A 26308-nucleotide genomic window follows, 5' to 3' on the forward strand; every position below is an offset into this window, starting at 1 on the left:
GAGTAACTAGTCAACTCAAGGCAGGGAAAGAATCACATGAGTCAATTTTACTGAGTTGACTTTTATTGTCTCAAATGTTACTAATTAAAAGATCCCAGCAGACAGGGTCTCAGGATTCCCCAGGCAGAGCCCAGATCCTGGAGTTTATCACCGATTTCAAAGACCTTATGTTTCTGAAGCATGGAGTTTTTCAGGCAGTCTGTGCATAGTCTCATTAAAGACAAAAAATATACAAAACATGAAGCAAAAGAGAAAACACAGTTTCATGTCCCATAAGCAATAAATGCTAAAAAATAAAAAATTAAGACTCCAATGATCCCTACCTGCCCTGCTCATTTTCCCTTACCTATACAAGCAAAATATATAAAGTGTGTTCACCACTTGATTTCAGGGTCGATCTAGGATCAACTGGAGTTTGATAAGGGCAGATCCTAGAGACCCTCATGCTGAGTCTATCCCGAACAGTGAACTCTCCTTTGTGGGGCTTCAAAATAAGGCCACATTTGGAGAAAAGAAAGATACACAGTGATGTGACTTGGCGTGCATTAATGCAGTTCATAAAACAAATCTCCCAAACATTTACTCTTCAGATAAGCCTCTGGCTCTAGTAGGCTTAGGATGAGCAAAAAAAAAAACAAAACTCCCAAACATTGACATTGGCACTCAAAGAATAAGAAAGGCAAGTATTAAAACGTTTGCTATACATTTTCGTTCTGAAAATGTGTTGATATAAAATTTCTTGCCCCGCACCCCACGCCAGGTTTTCATCAGGTTTAACATTCAAACCTCTAAGTCATAAATTCCCAAAATATGAAACCCAGAACGGCAGAATCAGCATCACCTGAGAACTTTTTAAACATTTTTATTTGAACTAGAAAAAACATTTAAGAATGTCAGGTAATTACTAGTTTTTTTTTTTTTCTTTCTCACAGAAGTTACGAATACTTAGATTCAGAGTCAATAACATAAATAAAAGCTTCTTTCTAATAAAACCTGAACAATAAGAATATCATCACATGGGCCTGGGAGAAGGAAAGCTTTATTCAGTTCACAGAGGGACCTTAGCCTAAAGCAACCGTGGCTTAATTTCAATTATTGATTTTTCCTAGTCCGTTTTCCTCCATGATCACCATTAACACCACTGCACCTCTCCCCCTACCTGGGTGACTTCTTTTTTTCTTACAAGAAAATGTCAGAAGGACTAGGTGAGGCTGGACAAAGCTCAGTGTAGTCTCCAAACCAGCCATTCTCGAACTTGAAGGGGTCAAACCATATGCAAAACGTGTAAAAAAGTACAGGAGAAATGCAAAGAATATGCTACATGTGTAATTCCTTTTTAAAACTGTATTTCTTAAGAGAAGTGTTTTTCATTTTCTTTATTTTTACTTACTGGCCACGCCACGCGGCACATGGGATCCTAGTTCCCCAACCAGGGATGGACCCCAGCCCCCTGCAGTGGAAGCATGGAGTCTGAACCACTGGACCACCAGGGGAGTCCCTGTAATTTGGACAGTTACAGAACTCAAAATCCTTTCTACTCCAGAAGGTTCTGATTGCCCTTGTAACTGGGGGAAGGGAGGGCCCTAGCTTTCATCCACAGGCTGGGTGAGTATCTACTAGGATTTGGGGCCTGAGAATTAGAAACGAAGTATCATTTCATCTTCCTTCAGGCCCAGGCAACTGTCTGTGAGAAGCGGAGCTGAGCTTTGGGGCTGGGGGAGACAGCGTGGTCCCCAGGCAGGGTCCTCACACACTGTGTCCCCCCTCCTGCTGCTAGGATACTGGCCTCATCTTCAGCCTAATCCAGCAGAAATTTCCAGAACACTGTGAAAAGAAGGTGGGGGTGGGGGGGAACCAGCTGCTTCCCAAACAGCATTCTGCAGAGAAGCAATTTCAGTAGGTGACCAGAGGGTTTCTGAACCCTGTGGACAGAGGAGTCGCCTCTCTTTGAAAATTTTGGCTCAGATATGAGTGGATGGGTGCGTTTCTTGGTTTCCAGTACCAAGCGGGATGTTCCCCTGTACCAGGGGAGGCCAGGAGTGAGCCTGGACCTTCCGTTCCCTCTGCTCTTAAAGACCAATAGGGTGGTAACGACTGGCCCACCTGCCCGTGCAGAGAAAGCAGAGCCCCGCCAGTGCCCTATGGCGGGCCCTCCTGGAGGCTGCGCAGATGTCTTTGGCACTGACTGGGCACTGGCAGGCCACGTGTTCAAGGACCTGACTTGACCCATCTTTAACTCTATCACACACCTGCTGCTTTGCTGAAAGCAGACTCCTTCTGGGGGACCCAGCCTGGCCAGGCTGCCAAGCTGAGGCCGTCAGGGCACTGTCCGCTCCCAGAGTTGCTCCCGAAGCAGCCACTGCCCTCGGGGGTTCTCCGTCTCATAGTGGTCCTCCCCCAGGGACGCCGGGGGCTCCGGCGCAAAGAGCTCCGAGTCCCAGTCCGTATCTTCTCCCGAGAAGTTGAAGAGGATCTGTCTGGAGCTCCCGAGGCTGGAAGGGAGGAATGAGGCAGAGGGCTTCGGTTTGGCTTGGTTGGTCTCACAGGGAAAGGATGCTCTGATTTACCCTCCTGATGGAGCCTGTCGGATGCTCCCCTTGTGCTGGGACTCGTGGAGGACAGAGCTGTGTCATCGTAGGGTTGTGGGGGGACCTGACCTTGGAGAGGAAGGATGGGGGATGAGGGCTGAGTCCTGGTTTAATATGTCCAGTACATGGTCCTTTATTATGGAGGAGGCAAAAGGCGATGTAGAAAACCCCTGAACCCATCAGAGTTGGAGGGCTCTTGCAGAGAAACAAAAGAAGACGGGTGGGGGGGGTAGGGTAAGCCAAGACAGGCGCTTCTATTGTGAGAGGCGAGCTCCCTGCAGAGTGGCCTGGGGTGGTCAGAGCAAGTGTGCACGTATTTCTCTGAAGGAGTGAGTCCCAGGGATTTGGGAGTTAGAGATGGAAACTCGTCTTGGGAGAGGAGGATCTGCAGGGAAAAAGGCCAAGAGATGATGACAAGACGGCCAGCACAGACCCGGCCAGGAAGAAGCCCTTCATCCCAGCCTGGTGATGCCTTTCTACGGCAGGACCATCTAATTGGTTCAGGGTTGGTTCCCTCGTGGTGCTATGCCTGCGTCAACCCCAAACTGTCATTAAAAATCTGTAGCACACAGAGTATCAGTGACATCTGGGGGAAAGAGTGAAACAGGATGGACAAAGCATGAGGGCTAAGTGGCCAGAAAGGGAGGCAGACCCAGAGCTAAAGGGACAGTTAAGGCTGGGGACAGAGGTAAACCAAGCTAGAATAGAAGTGTAAGCTATTACAAAAATTTTTAACTAAGACCTCCCTCCCCCCAAATAGGAATAATTTTTCCATGCAGAATGGGGTTCAGGGCACCTAAGAAGCACCCCACAAGAGTCTGGTGGACATGAGAACATCTTGGTTACAGTCCGTGGCCCAAGCACTTACTCTTTTTTGCAGGCTTTGGGCTTAAATTTCAAAGTGCTGAAGGCCCCTTCCACAGCCTTGGGCAAGTAAATGGGGTGCCTCTCAAGTCTCCTCTGCGTGCCGATGGTCCGGCGCTCCGTGCTCCTCCGGAACTGGCCAGCTGTCGTGTGCCCTGCGACGTCCTCGGAGCGCCGTCGGGGCGCCCTGAGGATCCAGTTAGAGTGCAGACTATGCTCCCGGGAGCTGGTGGCCACTGGAAGAGAGAAGCCGGGCCCCGGGAAAGGAGGACTCACCATGGGGAGGAGAGGGGAGCGGAAGGTCACGGAGCCGGCAACTCGGGCTGAGAACTCACAATAAATACACAGGTAAAATGGTAAATGCTTAGGAAGGCCCAGCTTGTGCCAGCGTGCTCATGCTTAGTCACTCAGTCATGTCCGGTCCTCTGCGACCCTATGGACTGAACCCCACCAGTCTCCTCTGTCCGTGGAATTCTTCAGGCAAGAATACTGGAATGGGTTGCCATTTCCTTCTCCAGGGGATCTTCTGACCCAGGGATCGAGCCTGGGTCTCCTGCATTGCAGGAGGATTCTATACCATCTGAGCCACCAAGAAGGCCCAGAGAGCCGAGCAAAGGGAATGATTCAACTCTGCAATTACGGGGCAGGGAGAAAATGCTCAAGCATGTGTCCATTAAAGATAAGCACACAGACCTGTTTTTGGACTTGGAAAGATGCCCTCGATGTATTGTAAATTAAGTGAAAAGAGTGGATGAAAAAATAGGCAAGAGATCTTATTTTTGTTTAAAAAGAATAATAAAGTGAGTCTATGTTTAAACCTTTCTGAAAGAACATACACCAAAACATTAATAGTGATTATTATCTCTGGATGGTAGGATTACAGGCAAAATGCTTTACTTTCTTCCTTATGCTTTAGTATGTTGTTTGACTCACTTGATTCACAATGAACATATGTTATTCTTGTTATCAGAGAAAAACACATAAAGTCATTTCCATTAAAAAATTTTAACTCTGAAGATATCACCTATGTCCTCAATGGGTGTGTGTGCTCAATCGCTTCAGTCACGTCCAATTCTTTGCGACCCCATGGACGGCAGCCTACCAGGCTCCTCTGTCCATGGGATTTCCCAGGCAAGAATACCAGAGGGGGTTGCCATGCCCTCTTCTCTAGGATATCTTCCTGACCCAGGGATTGAAGCTGCATCTCCAGCAAGTCTCCTGCATTTTCAGCAGATTCTTTACCACTGAGCCACCAGTGAAGCCCCAAGAGCCAATCAAAGACTAAAGAAACTGACAGTTGAATCCTGGATGTGGGCTCGACCCCATGAATGTGGTGGAGTTGTCTGCTCTCCATCAGGAGGCAGCCAGTGATACACCTTGGCCAGAAGACGAGCATCACCTTCAACCTTACCCCACCCTCTCCAACAGTCCAAGCTGGGCTTGAGCAAGCACCCTGGCCCTCTCCCGCCCGCCACACCCTTGCAGAGTGGTGGCCGGTGGGGGCCACAAGAGGGAGCACTGGGCGGGGGGGTGGGGAGGGTTAGGGTGCAGAGGGGTGACAAATGGTGACAGATCAGAGTCAGGTCTAGCAAACAGTGCTGTCCAGGGCCAACCTACACAATCAAATATACAGGTTAAAGATAATATATAGGTTAAATATAATTTGTCTATTCCCTTTTCCCTTGTGGCTCAGCTGGTAAAGAATCGGCCCGCGATGCGGGAGACCTGGGTTCAATCCCTGGGTTGGGAAGATCCCCTGGAGAAGGGAAAGGCTACCCACTCCAGGATTCTGGCCTGGAGAATTCCATGGACTGTATATGCCATGGGGTTGCAAAGTCAGACGCAACTGAGCGACTTTCACTTTCACTTTCACTCCCTTTTCTTCTTTTTTCAATTCTGGTAACAGATACATAACGTGTACCCTCTGAGGCATCTTGTAGTGTACATTCAGTCGCGTTGAATATATTCACATCATTGTGTGACAGGTTTCCACAGCTTTGTCATCTTGCAAAACTGATACTCTGTACCCATTTAACAACTCCCCACCTCATCCCTTGCTTGAACTGTTGCCCTATTGCTTTCCCTCATAGAGTCTTAAAAATTCCACCCCACCTCAGCTATGAAAAATGGACCACAGAGAAAGACTCAGTGGTGTTCGATTCTTTGTGACCCCATGGACTATACCTGCGTGCGTGCATGCTCAATCATGTCCAGCTCTTTGCAACCCCAAGGACCATAGCCCACCAGGTTCCTCTATCCATGAAAGAGTTCTCCAGACCAGAATACTGGAGTGGGTAGCCATTCCCTTCTCCAGGGGATCTTCTCCACCAAGTGATGGAACCCAGGTCTCCTGCATTGCTGGCCGATTCTTTACCAGCTGAGTCACCAGGGAAGCCCCACAGAGAAGGAGTTTTTGTCCAAACAGGGCTCCGAGGGTTAAAGGGGGTACCCCAGTGTGGGGGGAGGCCAAAGCCAGAACCCCAAGACATAGAGCGAGCTCAGGGCCAGGCTCTGGCTTGCAAATGAGAGTTGCCCCTTTATCAGGGGAAGTCCAGTCCACAGACCCCATCCACCCCCACCTCCCGCCCCCGGGGATGGCACTCACCATCGAAATCCACGTCTTCATTCTGCAGGTCAACCTCCGCAGCCCGCGGCCGCTTCTCCGTATCCAGCTCTGCGATGATGGAGTCAAAGAAGGCGATGGCCTCCGCCACGTCCGCGCTGAACTGGGAGTACTTCTTAGGGGTGGGTTTCTGCTAGGGGTGAAGGGCAGAGGGAAGGGGCAGAGCTGCGTGAGCCAGCCCAGCTCGGAGCACCCTCCGCAAGGGATGCTGAAAAGGACCAAATGTTGCTTAAACTGAACGTTTAAGAGATGTTGCGGGTTTGCACGTAAATTTGAAGAAGTGCCCCTGAAAGGAAGGTAGATACTCCAGATCCACAGATGCTATAGTTGGTGGATTTTCCGTTATCTCAAGGGGAGGCAGGGGGCGGGAGAGGGATATAAAAGGATGAGTCGATCTGCCTCTGTCTTGATCAGGGACTGTTGTTATCCGCCATTAGGCAAAATAATTTGTCTTTCTTTGGCCTGTCTCCTGCAGATAAGCCCAATTAGGAGATTGTCCAGTTCCCCGGGGCCGGTGATGAGATGCTCACAGCAGAAAAGAGGGGATGAGATATCTTGAAAATAAAACAGTCCAGAAGAGGTTGTCAGTAAGAAAAGTGGCCAACTTCAGGTTCAATCGTGGAATACACTTAAATTGGTATGATTGTTTGAAAAGTTAAAGCAATGATATTAATACAATATAAAGTGTTTAAGAAATCTACTGAAAGTCAGACCAGGTTCCGGGTTCTGTCCTGATCCATTCTCCTTCAGGATATCCTCCTCCTCCTCCCCTTCCTCCTCCCCCTCCTCTTCATCACCATCATCATCTTCACAACAGCCCCCAGTCAGTCACCAGTGACTGGCATCATGGAAGTCCAAGCACTGTGGTGGACTTTGGGGGAGAACTCAGGACAAAAGACACAGAATCAACAGGTGAACTAATAAAAAAAAAACTCCCCAAAGAATGTAGGAAGTGAGAGAACTCAGAGAGGAAAAAGAGACAATAGATGTTAACCTGGGCTCTTTGGACCAAGTATAGTGTTCTTTTATTTTTTGTGCGCATTGTGAAAGTAGTGAAAGTCGATCAGTCGTGTCTGACTCTTTGTGATCCCATGGACTCGTCCATGGAATTCTCCAGGCCAGAATACTGGAGCGGGTAGCCTTTCCCTTCTCCAGGGGATCTTCCCAACCCAGGGATCAAACCCAGGTCTCTTGCATTTCAGGCAGATTCTTTACTAGCTGAGCCACAAAGGAAGCCCAAGAATACTGGAGTGGGTAGCCTATCCCTTCTCCAGGGGATCTTCCTGACCCAGGAATCGAACCGGGGTCTCCCGCATTGCAGGCAGATTCTTTACCAACTGAGCTATCAGGAAAACCCTTTTGAAAGTGGGATGGTATTAAAAATGAAAGTGATTTAATCACAGATTTGCATGTTAGGAAACTAAAGGATGACATCTTTATACACGCATAATATTTTGGTGAAATATATACATTTTTTGAGCAAACTCTGGAAGATAGTAGAGGACAGGGGACCCTGGTGTGCTACAGTCCATGGGGTCACAAAGAGTCAGACATGACTGAGTGACTGAACAACAACAAAAATGCATTTTATACCACTAGGGAACTTTTTTTTTTTTTGGCCATGCCACAGCTTGCAGGATCTTAGTTCCTTGGCCAAGGATCTAACCCATGTCCCCTGCAGTGCAATCACAGAGTCCCAACCACTGGACCACCAGCTAATTCCCAAAAAGCATCTTTAAATAGTGGATTTTTTTTCCTTTTATGAGAAGTATTCTTGGAGAAAAATTTTGAAGTATCTCAAAATATACTGAACCTTTTCTGTTAAAAGTGGAAAACTGTTCATATGTAGTTATCCTGCCCCGTTCAGAGAGCAAATGAAAATGAAAGGGGTGGGGCGGTTAAAACTCAAAGAGAACAAGAGAGAGGTGGTCAGTGAGAGAGATAGCCAAGAGTTCCTGGCAAATGGAATGCAGCTGAAGAGGAGGAATTGCTGGAACAGAGCAGAGGAACTTGCCTTCCAGAGAGCGGCAGCGGGGTGGGCATGGGGCGGGGCACGGGCAGAATTGGAAGCACTTCAGAAGCAGGACAATTTGACCCTTAAAACCAGAAATGTTCCAGACTTGGCAGCGCCAGGGACACCAAGGATGGGGATGGAAAACTAAGGGACTGGTTGACAGTCTGTATGGACTCAGCCAGCCAGGCCACCCTCCCACAGTCGGATGACCGGAAGGCTCATCTCTGGAGGCAGCTCCCTGTGTTTTCGCTTGCTAGTCCCTCTGCCTTGAACGCCTTATCTGACCAGCTCCTATCTGACCATCAGGACGTGGCTGAGACAGCTCTTTCTCCCTCAGATGATGCTAAGCGCCTGCATTTTTGAGCAGGCAGAGGCTTGTACCCTAGCTATGCCTGCACAGAATGACAATTGCTCCCTTTTTTCCTTATTTCTAGTCACTTTTCCCCAAGCTCCCAAAGCCCCAGGCCACCCTGCTTCTTTATCCCATAAATACCTGAGAGCCCCTTGCTTTCCTGGAGGCAGATCTGAATTTGTCCCCCATCTCCTCGCTCGGCTGCCTTGTGGATAAACCTTCTCTTGGCTGCAAACCCTGGCATCTCAGCATTTGGGTTTCATGTGAATTAGGTAGACGAGCCTGGTTTGGTGACACCAAGGCTAATCTGCAAGTCCAGGCTCCCTGGGCCTATTCAAGCCCTTTTTCAAACTCAGGATGACTCTGACTTTCCCCGCCTTTTCTGCAGCTCCCCTGGGCCTTTCTCGCCTCTATTAAGACATTCTCTTGGTCTCCAAGTGAGACCACTAGCACAGGAGCTACATCAACTGAAGCTCAGGGTTTAGGACTCAGGCTAAGATCACAGAAAGTCTACTTTACAAAGCGATGATTGGACAAAATGGGACTTCAGTCACCCGCACCGTTGGGTGAGAGCCAGTTCTCCCTCTCTGAACTCAATACTCTTAAATAAAAGTGGATTGCCTTCCTTCCTTCCTTCCTTCCCATTTTGACTTTTCCTGGCCCAGAATTTTTCGGCTACTTCTTTGGAAAGACTGCGACACACCTGCTTTCTGGGGCACCTGCTCAAGCCTGAGCATCCCAGGGCTCGTGTTCTTTCAGCCCGCGCAGCCCCAGGGCAATGAGCATTCCCTGAGAGCATCTGTATTACGTTGCCAGCTCCACTCAAGTTTGCCTTTCACATTTAACCTTCAGTGGCCTTAAGGTCATCATTTTCCAAGCCTCCCTGTCCGACTCCTTCACAACAAGCCTGGGTCTCAGATTACTTTCCCCAGATGAAACCTTGCACTTTTCCAAACCAAACTCCACTGTATTCCTCACTGTAATGTTTGAGTCCCCCAAGGCAGTGTATTTTTCTGCATTTCACATCCGCTCCCATCCTGCCTGGTCTCACCTGCCCTTTGGGTCCTTCAGCTTCTCTGATCTGTTTACTTTCTTCTGGGATCTGTCAGTGTTTGTCTCCAAGAGGTTTGGATGCTCCAAAACCAACATGCAAGTGTGAGCAGCAACATTTTGTCAGAGGTTAGGGTAGGTTGGATAGGTTCTAAGCCCACCCAAAGCCAAGAGGACCACCACGAAACATCGCGCCGCCTCCTCCCTTCTCGTGCTTGGGGCCCACCCCCCTCACCTCCCCAGGGGCCACCTCACGTGGCACCTCCTCTCTGACGCTTTCACCCTGCAGCAGAGAGACACGGGCACTGCTTTTCTATGTTTGTGTGGACAGCAACATTGTATGAAACCCTCATAGCCGCACACCAGGCCCATGATTCTTGTTGTTTTTGAACCTTTCATTTTGTTTTGGGGTATGGCCGATTAATAACGCTATGATCATTTCAGGTGAACAGCAAAGGGACTCAGTCATACACACACATATCCATTCTCCCCCAAACACCCCTGTCATCCAGGCTGCCACATAACATTGAGCAGAGTTCCATGGGCTATACAATAGGTATAGGTCCTTGTTGGTTATCCATTTTAAATATAGCATATAAATATATATAGTGTGTACCTGACCCTCCTAAACTCCCTATCACTTCCCCCATCCTTCCCCCCAGCAACCACAAGTTTGTTCTCCAAGTCTGTGAGTCTCTTTCTGTTCTGTAAGTAAGTTCATTTGCATCATTTCCTTTTAGATACCACATATAAGGGATGTCATATGACAGACTCGTGATTCTCAACCTTGTCTATGAAATAACTTTGACAAATGACACTCACAGATAGATTGTCTTTGGATAGATACTCAATTCCTTCCCTAGTGGCTCAGTTGGTAAAGAATCTGCCTGCAATGCAGGAGCCCTGGGTTTGAACCTTCATTCGGGAAGATCCCCTGGAGGAGGAAATGGCAACCCACTCCAGTACTCTTGCCTGGAGAATCCCATGGACAGAGGAGCCAGGAAGGCTACAGTCCATGGAATCACAAAGAGTCGGACATGACTGTGCAACTGACTCTCTCTCTCATTGCCAACCACTGCCTACATGACACAGGCTGTAGGATACACCCCGCTTCCAACATTGTTATTCTACCCACTTCTCTTTGAACACATCAGTGTGGTTCAGGCCAGATGCTGAGGTGATGGTGCTTCAGATTATGGGCTATATCAGGGCAGATGTGCTGTCTTTCCATCTATGAATGTTGGGCACCTATTTCAGTGCCTGACACAGAGTAATTTGTTGAACGAATAAATGTATGCTGTATTCAGTTCAGTTCAGTTCAGTTCAGTCGCTCAGTCGTTTCCGACTCTTTGCAACCCCATGAATCGCAGCATGCCAGGCCTCCCTGTCCATCACCAACTCCTGGAATTCACTCAGACTCACATCCATCGAGCCAGTGACGCCATCCAGCCACCTCATCCTCTGTCGTCCCCTTCTCCTCCTGCCCCCAATCCCTCCCAGCATCAGAGTCTTTTCCAATGAGTCAACTCTTTGCATGAGGTGGGCCAAAGTACTGGAGTTTCAGCTTTAGCATCATTCCTTCCAAAGAACACCCAGGGCTGATCTCTTTCAGAATGGACTGGTTGGATCTCCTTGCAGTCCAACGGACTCTCAAGAGTCTTCTCCAACACCACGGTTCAAAAACATGCTATCATCTAATGTTTATATTCTCCAACAGTTTTTATGATGCTAACTTATACCTTTGGATTTAACCTGACAAATTTTGAGAACTCTGTACCCCTTATTTTTATGGAGTATTGATAATACAACCTTGAGCTAAAAACATCTGGAAATCAAAATGTCAATGCATTGAGATGAAATTTACAGGATCAAGTGTGGAACTGGTCTGGCTGGCTTGGGGAGATCATTTTCCCTTGGCTCATTCAGCAGGGTGAAATGAAATGCAAACCAGTTTAAATTTTTCCATAAGCAATGTAATGTTCTCAAAAGCAGCCCTTCAGGATAAACCTTAAAAGCTCAAATATATCCTCTTTGCTTCTGCCATCCTTGGAATGCCATCCTTGTTATTTACGATCAAATCCAACGTTATTCTTATCCCTTTTATATCACAACACCTGGGAAATGTGTACCCATCATTGAAGAGGGGTTTGTGATAAACGAATGGGAGCTTAAGAAACAAGAACTGTATATGGCACAAATGAGCCTATGTGCAAACCACAAACAGACTCACAGACATAAAGAGCAGACGCACGGTTGCCAAGGTGGAAGGAGGTGGGAAGGACTGGGAGTTTGGGATTAGCAGGTGGAAGCTATTAGATACAGGATGGATAAACAACAAGGCCCTATGCTATAGCACCAGGAACTATATTCATTATCCTGTGATAAACCATAATGGAAAAGAATATTATAAAGAATGTGTACAGGTGTATAACTGAGTCACTTTGCTGTACAGCAGAGATGGGCACAACACTGTATGTCAACTATGCTTCAGTAAAAAACAATAAATAAGAACTGTGGATCTGACAAACAACGTGGGGAAAGGTATAATCACTGAAATTTAAATACATACGTGCACACGTCCACATCCACGTTTTCAATAGATAAGCTATTGGTAGACTTGTCCGAGCTAAACAACAACCAAATAGTGATGTAGACAATACAGCTGACAAAAATCAGACCAAAAAGATGAAAAGGAAGGGCAGGGTTTGGCACAAACTATAGGGTAACTAGACCTGGGAATTACCTCTTATAGCTAAGCAGTACAATCATTTTGGAAGCATAGCTGTACCTCTTCTGTGTTTGGTATTAGAGGTTGCAGACTCACGGTCTGACAAGCTGTCTTTTTTCTCCAGCATTATAATCTTAAAACCATTATTTCCTTTGCTAGTACCTGGTACCTTCTCCACTCCTCCCCTTAAAGGTCGCCTAAATGATCCTTTCACTTTAGCAAAACAGTAAGTAAATGTTGTTTGCTCACACTTATGAAACTCTTCGAAGCCTAACTAATAGAACTGAATTAATAGCCTTGAAGCATAGTATAAAACTCTTCACACATGATAAGTGAAACATTACAATCCAATGAGAGAAGGATAGATTTGTCAATAAATGGTGTTGAATCTTTGCTATCTGGGAAAAATTTCAAATAGGATTCTCACTTCCCACTATGTGTAAAAATAAATTGCTGATAGATAAGAGGTCTGGGGTTTTTATGGAACTACTAAAAAAAAAAGGAGGAAAATGGCAAATACGTAACTGACCTTGAGACACACAAGGGATTTCTAAGCATGAAACAAAGAAGTATCAAAGACAAAAGCTGATACGTTTAACTACATAAAAAAACTGGTAATGTTTTTAATGATATATAAAATTGTACTGTCAAGTAAAATTAAACTATATATAAAATTAAGAAAATATTTTTAACCATGTGGCAGACAATGTGCTCACATTCTTGACGTGAATCCATATAAATTTTAAAAAAAGTTTCCTAGAGCCAAAATGTATAAAGACATGAATGGGCAATCCATTAATCAACAGTACACATTGGTTTGATAAAACAAGAGGGTCATTGTTTGCTCAAGCAATAATTCAAAACGAGTACATAAGATAATTCAGTTTATCTATTAAATCAATAGACTTTAAAAATTAATGACACTACTTGGTGTTGATAAAATACAAGAAGAAGAGCCTTCTAATTCACTGTTGATGAAGGCATAAATTATAAAATATTTCTGGAAAACAATATGTAGAAGAACCTTTAAAAATGACTTTTAACCTTTGACCTGTTAATCACACTAAGGAATAACTGTCCAAAAGATGCCTTTATAGACAGAGTAAGATGAATTCATTCACAATGTTGAACAATTGTTTAAAGGGTTGTGAGTTAAATTTTTGCCATTAAAAGTTCAGTTTTCAAAAACAAGTTAATGATAGAAAAGAACCCAAGATATAAGTTATTTAAAAGTATATGGTATATGCCAAATTTAATAAATTTATACATATACATACATAAAGGTTGCCAAATTCAGGAACTAAAAAAACTTAATGGCAGTTAAATTTCAATTCTACATAAGCTATAAATTTTTGGTATTAATATATACCAAATATTGTATGGACATAATTATATTTTTTAAATCCATCATTTATCTGAAATCCAAATTTAAATAGACATCCTCTATTTTATCTGGCAACACTACTATACATATCTATAACCATACAAGAAATAAATGATTGAAAGAAAATATATTTAAACATTTTAGAGTGATTATTCTGGATGATATGCTCTAAGTTATTTCAATTTTCTTCAACTTTTCTGTGTTTTATAAATTTCATTTAATGAGTAAATATACCTTAGAAAAAATGTTTACCCAAAAAAAGTGTCCTTTTGATAGTAAACTCGGATTCATTACACATGAGATGCTTTAATTATTAGGCTATCATTTCATCTGAATACACCCAAATATACTCTACTCTATTAAAAACAAAAGATAATTTTCCACTCACTGAAAACCAAGTCTCCCATAAACCTTTCAGTTTTCTTTTTAAATTACAACTGGGGTTTCTCAGGTTATTTGTTTATTGAGTTACTGTATGCCTGGGGCTTCACTAGAAGCTGGAGATAAAAAGATAAATAAGACATGGTGACTCCATTCAAGGAGATCATGGCCAGTAGCAGACACAGCAAATGAATGACAATTACAGGGCTGCGTGCTGAGTGCTAGGTGCTGGGAGCTAAGTGCTGAGTTAAGGGCCAGACCCAAGGAAGAGAGAAATTCACCGTGGTAGACTGTGGACCTGAGACATGGCTGCCTGGGGCAGTGCTTTCTCTGCTGTCTTAAAAAGACAAGAAGTTAGCCGGGTGAGTGGGGTGTAGTGGAGAGGGAAATGGGAGGGGGAAGTGTTGTTGCTAAGCCGAGCAAGCAGCAGGTGTCTGGAAGATAGATTGGGGATGTAATTACCCATCTTGTGATCTGACTGAGGGGGCTGAGGAATTGGATACTCTGTTATCCGTCATTATTTTACTGTCTGTCATCTTCTGGGGAGCTCTGCCAAGCATAATAGAAATTCTTTGCAGTTCATACTGAATGTTTACTGCCCTTTAACTCTGCCGACCAGATACAGGCCCAGTACTAGAGACCTCCAGTAACTGATGCCCACAGAAAACCTGCACTTTTGTATCACCATGTTTGCAGAAATTCCCCCCAACAGAACTGAAAAATAATTCCCAGGGGTATATGGGAATCCAGGCCCTGCTTCCCCATCCCATATGCCATTTATAGGTGGATATAGGATCTTCTTAGGTGAATTGGATTTAGAGCTTTCTACCATAGAGGAGAAAAAAAAATCTATTTGCTGTTGACATGGTCTTATTTCATGCACCAGGATTGAACGGCCAATGACAGAAAATTTATTCTGAAAGCTATATATTATCAGAGCAAAACTACTTTAAATAAAAATCAATCACATTTGGCAGGCATTCTTCAGAATTCCACTGGCTCTGTTTAAATTATTCTTGTAGCAGTTGAATTTCTTTAGTTGGGGGCTCAGGGGGGAGGGGGGAAGGAGATTGGTGCTGGGAGAGCTGTACATTGAAGAGCTGGTTCATTCATCCAGGCAGACATATCGGGAATCCAAGCTGCTCAGAGCTAGAAGACACACAGAAATAAAGACATTTCTTTGGACTGGGGTAGGTGACCAGGAACCTTAGCTTTGGAAAATACTTCCTCCCAAACCTTCTGGGCAGAGTTTCTTGAGTGCATTGCAGCCAACCCAAAACTGCCTCCCCGGTAGCCCAGACACTGTGGGTGGGTGAGGCTCAGGTCCCCTTGGGTGGCTGAGTTCTCACAGAGGGATGTCGGCTGTTCACCTGTTCATCTGACCCTAAAAATATGGGGAGCAATCCTCAGGGAATTCCCCAAGTGCTGACGAGCACTCCGGACAAAATCCGAGTGTAATCTCAAACTTTGCCTCCTCACCTCCCATCAAAACCCAAGCTCCCTGGTGATTCAGGGGCTAAGACTACACTCTCCCAATGCAGGGGCCCTGGGTTGGCTCCCTGGTCGGGAAACTAGATCCCATGTACTGCAATTAAGAGTCCACAGGGGGGAGGAGCCAAGATGGCGGAGGAGTAGGACGGGGAGAACACTTTCTCCCCCACAAATTCATCAAAAGAGCATTTAAACGTCGAGTAAATTCCACAAAACAACTTCTGAATGCCGGCAGAGGACATCAGGCACCCAGAAAAGCAATCCAACTCTTCGAAAGGAGCGCGACTGAACAAAGAGAAGAAATACAGCTCCATCCATCAGAACACCGACACAAGCTTCCCTAACCAGGAAACCTTGACAAGCCACCTGTACAAACCCACACACAGCGAGGAAAAGCCACAATAAAGAGAACTCCACAAACTGCCAGAATACAGAAAGGACACCCCAAACTCAGCAATTTAAACAAGATGAAGAGACAGAGGAATAGCCAGCAGATAAAGGAACAGGATAAATGCCCACCAAACCAAACAAAAGAGGAAGAGATAGGGAATCTACCTGATAAAGAATTCCAAATAATGATAGTGAAATTGATCCAAAATCTTGAAATTAAAATGGAATCACAGATAAATAGCGTGGAGACAAGGATTGAGAAGATGCAAGAAAGGTTTAACAAGGACCTAGAAGAAATAAAAAAGAGTCAATATATAATGAATAATGCAATAAATGAAATTAAAAACACTCTGGAGGCAACAAATAGTAGAATAACAGAGGCAGAAGATAGGATTAGTGAATTAGAAGATAGAATGGCAGAAATAAATGAATCAGAGAGGATAAAAGAAAAACGAATTAAAAGAAATGAGGACAATCTCAGAGACCTCCAGGACAATATTAAACGCTACAACATTCGAATCATAGGGGTTCCAGAAGAAGAAGACAAAAAGAAAGACCATGAGAAAATACTTGAGGAGATAATAGTTGAAAACTTCCCTAAACTGGGGAAGGAAATAATCACCCAAGTCCAAGAAACCCAGAGAATCCCAAACAGGATAAACCCAAGGCGAAACACCCCAAGACACATATTAATCAAATTAACAAAGATCAAACACAAAGAACAAATATTAAAAGCAGCAAGGGAAAAACAACAAATAACACACAAGGGAATCCCCATAAGGATAACAGCTGATCTTTCAATAGAAACTCTTCAAGCCAGGAGGGAATGGCAAGACATACTTAAAATGATGAAAGAAAATAACCTACAGCCCAGATTGTTGTACCCAGCAAGGATTTCATTCAAGTATGAAGGAGAAATCAAAAGCTTCTCAGACAAGCAAAAGCTGAGAGATTTCTGCACCACCAAACCAGCTCTCCAACAAATACTAAAGGATATTCTCTAGACAGGAAACACAAAAATGGTGTATAAATTCGAACCCAAAACAATACAGTAAATGGCAACAGGATCATACTTATCAGTAATTACCTTAAACGTAAATGGGTTGAATGCCCCAACCAAAAGACAAAGACTGGCTGAATGGATACAAAAACAAGACCCTTACATATGTTGTCTACAGGAGACCCACCTCAAAACAGGGGACACATACAGACTGAAAGTGAAGGGCTGGAAAAAGATTTTCCATGCAAATAGGGACCAAAAAAAAGCAGGAGTAGCAATACTCATATCAGATAAAATAGACTTTAAAACAAAGGCTGTGAAAAGAGACAAAGAAGGTCACTACATAATGATCAAAGGATCAATCCAAGAAGAAGATATAACAATTATAAATATATATGCACCCAACACAGGAGCACCGCAGTATGTAAGACAAATGCTAACAAGTATGAAAGGAGAAATTAACAATAACACAATAATAGTGGGAGACTTTAACACCCCACTCACACCTATGGATAGATCAACTAAACAGAAAATTAACAAGGAAACACAAACTTTAAACGATACAATAGACCAGTTAGACCTAATTGATATCTATAGGACATTTCATCCCAAAACAATGAATTTCACCTTTTTCTCAAGTGCACATGGAACCTTCTCCAGGATAGATCACATCCTGGGCCATAAAGCTAGCCTTGGTAAATTCAAAAAAAATAGAAATCATTCCAAGCATCTTTTCTGACCATAATGCAGTAAGATTAGATCTCAATTACAGGAGAAAAACTATTAAAAATTCCAACATATGGAGGCTGAACAACACGCTGCTGAATAACCAACAAATCACAGAAGAAATCAAAAAAGAAATCAAAATTTGCATAGAAACAAATGAAAATGAAAACACAACAACCCAAAACCTGTGGGACACAGTAAAAGCAGTCCTAAGGGGAAAGTTCATAGCAATACAGGCACACCTCAAGAAACAAGAAAAAAGTCAAATAAATAACCTAACTCTACACCTAAAGCAACTAGAAAAGGAAGAAATGAAGAACCCCAGGGTTAGTAGAAGGAAAGAAATCTTAAAAATTAGAGCAGAAATAAATGCAAAAGAAACAAAAGAGACCATAGCAAAAATCAACAAAGCCAAAAGCTGGTTCTTTGAAAGGATAAATAAAATTGACAAACCATTAGCCAGACTCATCAAGAAACAAAGGGAGAAAAATCAAATCAATAAAATTAGAAACGAAAATGGAGAGATCACAACAGATAACACAGAAATACAAAGGATCATAAGAGACTATTATCAACAATTATATGCCAATAAAATGGACAATGAGGAAGAAATGGACAAATTCTTAGAAAAGTACAACTTTCCAAAACTCGACCAGGAAGAAATAGAAAACCTTAACAGACCCATCACAAGCACGGAAATTGAAACTGTAATAAAAAATCTTCCGGCAAACAAAAGCCCAGGTCCAGACGGCTTCACAGCTGAATTCTACCAAAAATTTAGAGAAGAGCTAACACCTATCCTGCTCAAACTCTTCCAGAAAATTGCAGAGGAAGGTAAACTTCCAAACTCATTCTATGAGGCCACCATCACCCTAATACCAAAACCTGACAAAGATCCCACAAAAAAAGAAAACTACAGGCCAATATCACTGATGAACATAGATGCAAAAATCCTAAACAAAATTCTAGCAATCAGAATCCAACAACACATTAAAAAGATCATACACCATGACCAAGTGGGCTTTATCCCAGGGATGCAAGGATTCTTCAATATCCGCAAATCAACCAATGTAATACACCACATTAACAAATTGAAAAATAAAAACCATATGATTATCTCAATAGATGCAGAGAAAGCCTTTGACAAAATTCAACACCCATTTATGATAAAAACTCTCCAGAAAGCAGGAATAGAAGGAACATACCTCAACATAATAAAAGCTATATATGACAAACCCACAGCAAACATTATCCTCAATGGTGAAAAATTGAAAGCATTTCCTCTAAAGTCAGGAACAAGACAAGGGTGCCCACTTTCACCATTACTATTCAACATAGTTTTGGAAGTTTTGGCCACAGCAATCAGAGCAGAAAAAGAAATAAAAGGAATCCAAATTGGAAAAGAAGAAGTAAAACTCTCACTATTTGCAGATGACATGACCCTCTACATAGAAAACCCTAAAGACTCCACCAGAAAATTACTAGAACTAATCAATGATTATAGTAAAGTTGCAGGATATAAAATCAACACACAGAAATCCCTTGCATTCCTATACACTAATAATGAGAAAACAGAAAGAGAAATTAAGGAAACAATTCCATTCACTATCGCAACGAAAAGAATAAAATACTTAGGAATATATCTACCTAAAGAAACTAAAGACCTATATATAGAAAACTATAAAACACTGGTGAAAGAAATCAAAGAGGACACTAATAGATGGAGAAATATACCATGTTCATGGATTGGAAGAATCAATATAGTGAAAATGAGTATACTACCCAAAGCAATTTATAGATTCAATGCAATCCCTATCAAGCTACCAACAGTATTCTTCACGGAGCTAGAACAAATAATTTCACAATTTGTATGGAAATACAAAAAACCTCGAATAGCCAAAGCGATCTTAAGAAAGAAAAATGGAACTGGAGGAATCAACCTACCTGACTTCAGGCTCTACTACAAAGCCACAGTTATCAAGACAGTATGGTACTGGCACAAAGACAGAAATATAGATCAATGGAACAAAATAGAAAGCCCAGAGATAAATCCACGCACATATGGACACCTTATCTTTGACAAAGGAGGCAAGAATATACAATGGATTAAAGACAATCTCTTTAACAAGTGGTGCTGGGAAATCTGGTCAACCACTTGTAAAAGAATGAAACTAGAACACTTTCTAACACCATATACAAAAATAAACTCAAAATGGATTAAAGATCTCAATGTAAGACCAGAAACTATAAAACTCCTAGAGGAGAACATAGGCAAAACACTCTCTGACATACATCACAGCAGGATCCTCTATGACCCACCTCCCAGAACATTGGAAATAAAAGCAAAAATAAACAAATGGGACCTAATTAAACTTAAAAGCTTTTGCACATCAAAGGAAACTATTAGCAAGGTGAAAAGACAGCCTTCAGAATGGGAGAAAATAATAGCAAATGAAGCAACCGACAAACAACTAATCTCAAAAATATACAAGCAACTCCTACAGCTCAACTCCAGAAAAATAAATGACCCAATCAAAAAATGGGCCAAAGATCTAAATAGACATTTCTCCAAAGAAGACATACAGATGGCTAACAAACACATGAAAAGATGCTCAACATCACTCATTATCAGAGAAATGCAAATCAAAACCACTATGAGGTACCATTTCACACCAGTCAGAATGGCTGCGATCCAAAAGTCTACAAATAATAAATGCTGGAGAGGGTGTGGAGAAAAGGGAACCCTCTTACACTGTTGGTGGGAATGCAAACTAGTACAGCCACTATGGAGAACAGTGTGGAGATTCCTTAAAAAACTGGAAATAGAACTGCCTTATGATCCAGCAATCCCACTGCTGGGCATACACACTGAGGAAACCAGAAGGGAAAGAGACACGTGTACCCCAATGTTCATCGCAGCACTGTTTATAATAGCCAGGACATGGAAGCAACCTAGATGTCCATCAGCAGATGAATGGATAAGAAAGCAGTGGTACATATACACAATGGAGTATTACTCAGCCATTAAAAAGAATACATTTGAATCAGTTCTAATGAGGTGGATGAAACTGGAGCCTATTATACAGAGTGAAGTAAGCCAGAAGGAAAAACACCAATACAGTATACTAACGCATATATATGGAATTTAGAAAGATGGTAACGATAATCCTGTATACGAGACAGCAAAAGAGACACTGATGTATAGAACAGTCTTATGGACTCTGTGGGAGAGGGAGAGGGTGGGAAGATTTGGGAGAATGGCATTGAAACATGTAAAATATCATGTATGAAACGAGATGCCAGTCCAGGTTCAATGCACGATACTGGATGCTTGGGGCTGGTGCACTGGGACGACCCAGAGGGATGGCGTGGGGAGGGAGGAGGGAGGGGGGTTCAGGATGGGGAACACATGTATACCCGTGGTGGATTCATTTTGATGTTTGGCAGAACTAATACAATTATGTAAAGTTTGAGAATAGAATAAAATTAATTAAAAAAAAAAAAATACTGTCAGGTACGGAGAAATGGAGTCTAAAGGTAACATTTCATGAGTGATGACCAAAGAACTTTACCTTCTGTCACTTTAGAAGTCTTTTTTGTGACCATTTTTTAAAACCAGGAGTCATCAAATAAAGTCATGGCTTGTGACCAGCATTTTTCAAAGAAACAGAGTGCAAATAGAATACATCAAATAAAAAGAAAATTTTGAGTCCACAGACTCAAAAAAAAAAAGAGTCCACAGACCACAGCTAAAGATCCCGCATGCTGCAATGAAGACCTGGTGCAGCCAGATAAATAAATCAAAATAAATATTTGAAAAAGCCCAAGCTCATGGACTGTTAAAAAGGAAGGAGGTTCTGAGAACGTGGATGAACCTTGAAAACACTATGCTAAGAGAAAGAAGCCAGTCACAGACAGACAAGCACTGTGCGATTCCATTTATATGAAGTTCCTGAAGGCAATGGCACCCCACTCCAGTACTCTTGCCTGGAAAATCCCATGGATGGAGGAGCCTGGTGGGCTGCTGTCCATGGAGTCGCACAGAGTCGGACACGACTGAAGCAACTTAGCAGCAGCAGAGGCAAATTCATAGAGACAGAAAGGAGAATACAGAAGTCTAGGGGAAAGGGAAAATGCGGAGTCACTGCTTAATGGACCCAGACTTTGTGTCTGGGCTGATGAAAATTTTCTGGGAATGGATAGTAGTGGGCTCCACAGCATTACGCTTAATGCCAGGGAATTAACCACACACTTAAAAATGGTTCAAATGGTAACTTTCAATTTTTTTTTGGAATTTTTTAATTTTTTAAAGAATTTTAAAGAGAGTTATATTTTAAGAAATAAAAGATAGTTGTCAAACATTTTATAAAAACATTCTCCTAATTTCTAAATGAAGTATTTTTAGAGCCTCCATAACCTCTTAAAGGAATGCATTTTCTAGTTTCTACTAATTTACTTTCGAAAAGCATTCTAAAAAGATGTTAATTAGGGCTTACTGTCTTTGGGCTGAATTATCATGGGTCTATATAACTGATCATTTGGAAAAGCTTACAGAAAGCTCTGGGGTAAAGAGCTCTGATTTCTGTCTGGCAGTTAACCATTTGATAGTACACAGGGTTGCACATTTTTCTTTAAAAGAAATGTATATTATATCAAAGAAAAGCACTTAATTTCATAATTCATTGACTGATAGACTTCATTACCCATAATCTGAGGATACTGAAAAGCGCTCATTTAAGGTGCTATGAAATGCCACGGTGAAAATGGTAAATACTGTGTTATCCTTATTTTACCACCCCCTCCAAAAAAAGAGAGCCAAGCTTGAGAGAAAGCGATGTGTTGAGGGGGAGTGAAAAGAGAGAAGGGAAGTAACCCAGAGACCTCTGGCAGCTTGAAGACATTACCATGGGAACGAGGTGAGGGGAGAAACACGCCAGGGCTGAGGACAGCCTCGTCCCAGACCAGACCCCAAAGCAGGCTTGAAGGAGAGCAATTCGCTTTCCAAAGTGCTGGGATGAGGCGGGAAATAGCAAGAAACACGGCAGGACAGCTTTAACTTCTCACGGGCTTTTTTCTCTCAGAAGCTGCACCACATCTTTAGGGGACTTTGACAGAGATTTTGGAAGGGTATGTGGTTCCCCGCCTAAGCCCCGTGCCTCTGGCATCTGAATCCTCCACTGGGTCCAAAAGACCTGCAGGAGTTACACAGCCAGGTCCCTTCCCTAGTTCCTCACTAGGATACGTGCCTCGTGCGACTTGGTGGCCACCCGCCAGGGCTCTGAGAAATCACCTCCAGAAATCTGACTCCTGGGTCACTGCCTGCCTTTCCCACAAGAATGATCACCCATGAGAGTGATCTTTGGCTCGTTTAGCAGCATCTTGGAGAGTTCCTGACACATAGTATGTGCTCAATAAGTATGTGTTAAGTGAAGGAAGGAAAGAAGGAATGATACACATGTTGATGAATTGTTACTAAAATATCAGTGAGGGTGTTACAAATGACGTCACCCATGGTTCCCGGTATCAGATCCTCTATGAGAAAGTTTAGAATTTAAACCTGGGAAAAATTTGGATTCCTGTAAACAATAGGTATGGTTCTTCCTCTTAGTCCGAATTTTGAAATAAGTCCTGCTCTTTTTACATTGCAGCGCCCAGGAAGCGCAAAGCCAAACCCAGCTGTAGGATTTGCGTGTTTTCTTGAGCTGTCTTGATTTTCTGTGGATGCTTTTTCTCTCCCAGCTTTCCAATGTCTGTTGCCACCTCATGCTGCTGGTATATGAATCCTCTCAGACCCTCTGTAGAATGATTAGGAAGTAAGGAAGTATTTCCGCTGAAATGATTTGAAGGCACGGTACCTATTCATTATGAAGATCCTTTTATAGCTGGGCTCACACTCTGTCCCCAGCTTTCTCCCTAGCACACAAGTTGACAGAACAAACTCAATATTCAAGGCTACAGAGACCACAGGGCTTCTCAAGTGGTGCTAGTGAACCCACCTGCCAATGCAAGAGACCCAAAAGACGTGGCTTCGGTCCCAGGGTCAGAAAGAGCCCCTGGAGGAGGGCATGGAAACTCACTCTAGTATTCTTGCCTGGAGAATCCCATGGACAGAGGAGCCTAGCAGACTACAGTCCAGGGGGTTGCAAAGAATCGGACACGACTGAAGCAACCTAGCACACACGCATGCACAAAGTGTCTGGAGCGAATCTAACTGGAGCTGAGAACCCCAGGATAGTCAAGCTGGAGAGGAGTCCAGAAGCCATGGTGACCCCCTCTGTCATTGGAGGTGACCACAAAGGAGGAGGTGGCCCTGAAGGAGGAGGTGGCCCCGAAGGAGGGGTGTCAGGCCCCCAAATCTACAACTGGCTGGCTGCAGGATCAGTACCCATACCTGAGAGCAGGATACTTCCATGGGCCCCAACACTGACCTACTTTGAGAGTTCAAATGGTTATTTACACTGCTCCCACATGGGATAAAGTGCAGACAGTTGAAACCAGTTGGGTGAGGCCAAGCCCTAGAGATCTGATAACAGACCAATTGGTCAGTGTTAATGGGACTTGCAGGCCTGCAGGACACTCTGGGGAGGCAGCCAGGATGGGGTAGGGGGTGAGAGGGCAGAAAGGCCCGCTCTGAACACCTTAGAGCTCAGGAGAATGATTGATGGGGATTTGAAACAGCCTCAAACTTCAGACATAAAAAAAATAATAATAATTTAGGGAACAAAGGAACGAGAAACAGTGAGATTTGGGTCTTAGCAAAATCTGGTCACCGAGCCTCAGCTTGTCCTTCTGTGATCCCAAAGGACTTTCTCCCTGCTTCTCTTCTGGCATTACTGGAATTACCTCCAAAAAACATAATGTGTACAAACGCTGTGATCAGTACAAGTGAAAGTGTTAGTCACTCAGTCACGTCTGACGCTTGCGACCCCATGGACTGCTGTCCATCAAGCTCCTCTGTCCATGGAGTTCTCCAGGCAAGAACACTGGAATGGGTAGCTATTCCCTTCTCCAGGGGATCTTCCCTACCCAGGGACCGAACCCAGGTCTTCTTCATTGCAGGCAGATTCTTTACCGTCTGAGCCACCAGGGAAACCATAAAATGCAGGTCCTTCCCTTCACTGATTTCCTGCTTGGTCTGCCTGGGCAGGGAGACCCAGTGCCCAGCAAAGTTGTCATTCAGTCTCCTAGAGTCACAGACTCTCTCTCAGGCTGTGACTGAGTCCCCTGAGAACCTGAGCACCTCACACAGACAGAGCAAATCCTCCCAGTGTTTGCTTTGCACTGGGACTGTCAGATGTGATTGTATTAATAAAAGTAACAATAACTTGTTGAGAAGTGATGTGTTGAAGTGATGAGCTGTCATGCAAATGTCATAAAAGCCTCCTCTCACCTGGGAAGTGGGCAGTAAGGGACAGGCAAACTGTTGGCCTGAAGACTGAGCCCAAGCCCTCCTCGTGGGCTGCTCTGGGGATGCCAGAAACTGTCCCTCCCCCTGGGCCTCCACCCAAAAACTCCACATGGGACAAGCCACCCTTCCCAGGCCGGGGAAATGGCCATGGAGACTCTCTGAGGTCTTGGAGCTGGTGCCCAGAACACGCAGGTTAATTAAGCTGTGCTTGGACAAACCAAGATTCCCACTTGCCTCTCAGAAAAATGCTCTTGTCCATAGTATTTCCTGGGGGCACTTGAAAGAAAGTGAAAAAGTGTTAGTTGTTCAGTCATGTCCAGCTGATCCCATGAACTATAGCCCGCCAGGCACCTCTGTCCATGGGATTCTCCAGGCAAGAATACTGGAGTGGGCTGTCATTTCCTCCTCCAGGGCATTATCCGGACCCAGGGATCGAACCCAGGTCTCCTGCATTGCAGGCAATTTCTTTATCATCTGAGCCACCAGGGAAGTCCACGGTGGCACTTACCTTCATTTCTTTGGCGGCAGACTTCTTTACGCCCCTGGAGGATTTTGAGGAGGTGGAGGAGACGCCTGGGGCGCGGCTGGGCTTCAGGTCGTTGAGGCTGCTAAGGTACTTCTTGCGCAAGGCCAGCAGCTCCTGTAAGTACTGCAGGCAGTCCTGGGTGCGCGAGAGCATCCACGCGCGGTCCCCCTCCTGCTGCAGGTAGTACAGGCTGGGGTCCATGCTGCCGGCGCTCCGGTATTTCTTTAAGGACTCGCTGAACTTCTCGCCGTGGTCCCCGACCACGTACACGGAGCTGCTGCGGATCAGCCTGACGGCGGAGCTGGGGCCGTGGTAGTAAGGGCTCTCCGCCACCTCTGCCTTCCTGTGCGGGCCGGAGTGAAGGATGGAGTGGAGCTTTCTGAGCATGGTGCTGGGTTTCTCTCTGTGGGTGCCTTCCAGCTGCCTGCGCGGCGCCACTTGATCTAGCTGGGGGCGCGGGAGCCAACCTGCGGAACTGCCCCCATCTGCCTTCCCGGGGGCCCCTGAGTCCCGGAATCCCAGCGAGTGTGGGCTCGGTCAGGCGGGCAACCCGGGCATCTCTCATAGGGGAAACTTTCACATCCAATAACCGAGATGCCATAAACCACCTGAGGACGTGAGAGAGCGCACCCTGAGCCTTAAAAGCAAGTTCCCTGGCTGGCTTGAAGCACCCCGGGGGACAAATACCTTCCTCGATGTTCCATCAAAGGTCCCAGCTGGATGGGGAACGTGTGACGCTGCGTTTCCCTGCTCAGCTATTTTCTCTCCTTTTCCTTTTGCATT

The 26308-nt window shown here is 44.3% G+C and overlaps 1 protein-coding gene across 1 annotated transcript; it reads right to left on the bottom strand.

The window, feature by feature from the left end:
• Nucleotides 1-2317: 2317 nt before the first annotated feature.
• Nucleotides 2318-25912, bottom strand: C12H13orf42 (chromosome 12 C13orf42 homolog). Its single transcript, XM_027557096.1, has 4 exons — nucleotides 25508-25912; nucleotides 6058-6205; nucleotides 3457-3688; nucleotides 2318-2492 (listed from the first exon to the last, which is right to left on the bottom strand). The coding sequence occupies exons 1-4, from the start codon at nucleotides 25910-25912 to the stop codon at nucleotides 2318-2320; spliced, it is 960 nt and encodes a 319-aa protein (XP_027412897.1).
• Between the last annotated feature and the right edge of the window lie 396 nt (nucleotides 25913-26308).

Source organism: Bos indicus x Bos taurus, chromosome 12, assembly GCF_003369695.1.
Source record: "Bos indicus x Bos taurus breed Angus x Brahman F1 hybrid chromosome 12, Bos_hybrid_MaternalHap_v2.0, whole genome shotgun sequence".
Lineage (NCBI taxonomy): Eukaryota > Metazoa > Chordata > Mammalia > Artiodactyla > Bovidae > Bos > Bos indicus x Bos taurus.

What these genes read in the sequence shown, in the direction of transcription:
- C12H13orf42 (XM_027557096.1), bottom strand. Translation starts at nt 25,912, where the DNA reads ATGCTCAGAAAGCTCCACTCCATCCTTCACTCCGGCCCGCACAGGAAG. An exon ending in CTGCCGCCAAAGAAATGAAG is followed by an intron (nt 6,206 to 25,507) that starts GTAAGTGCCACC and finishes CACCCCTAGCAG; the next exon opens with AAACCCACCCCTAAGAAGTA. An exon ending in TGAAGACGTGGATTTCGATG is followed by an intron (nt 3,689 to 6,057) that starts GTGAGTGCCATC and finishes TCTCTCTTCCAG; the next exon opens with TGGCCACCAGCTCCCGGGAG.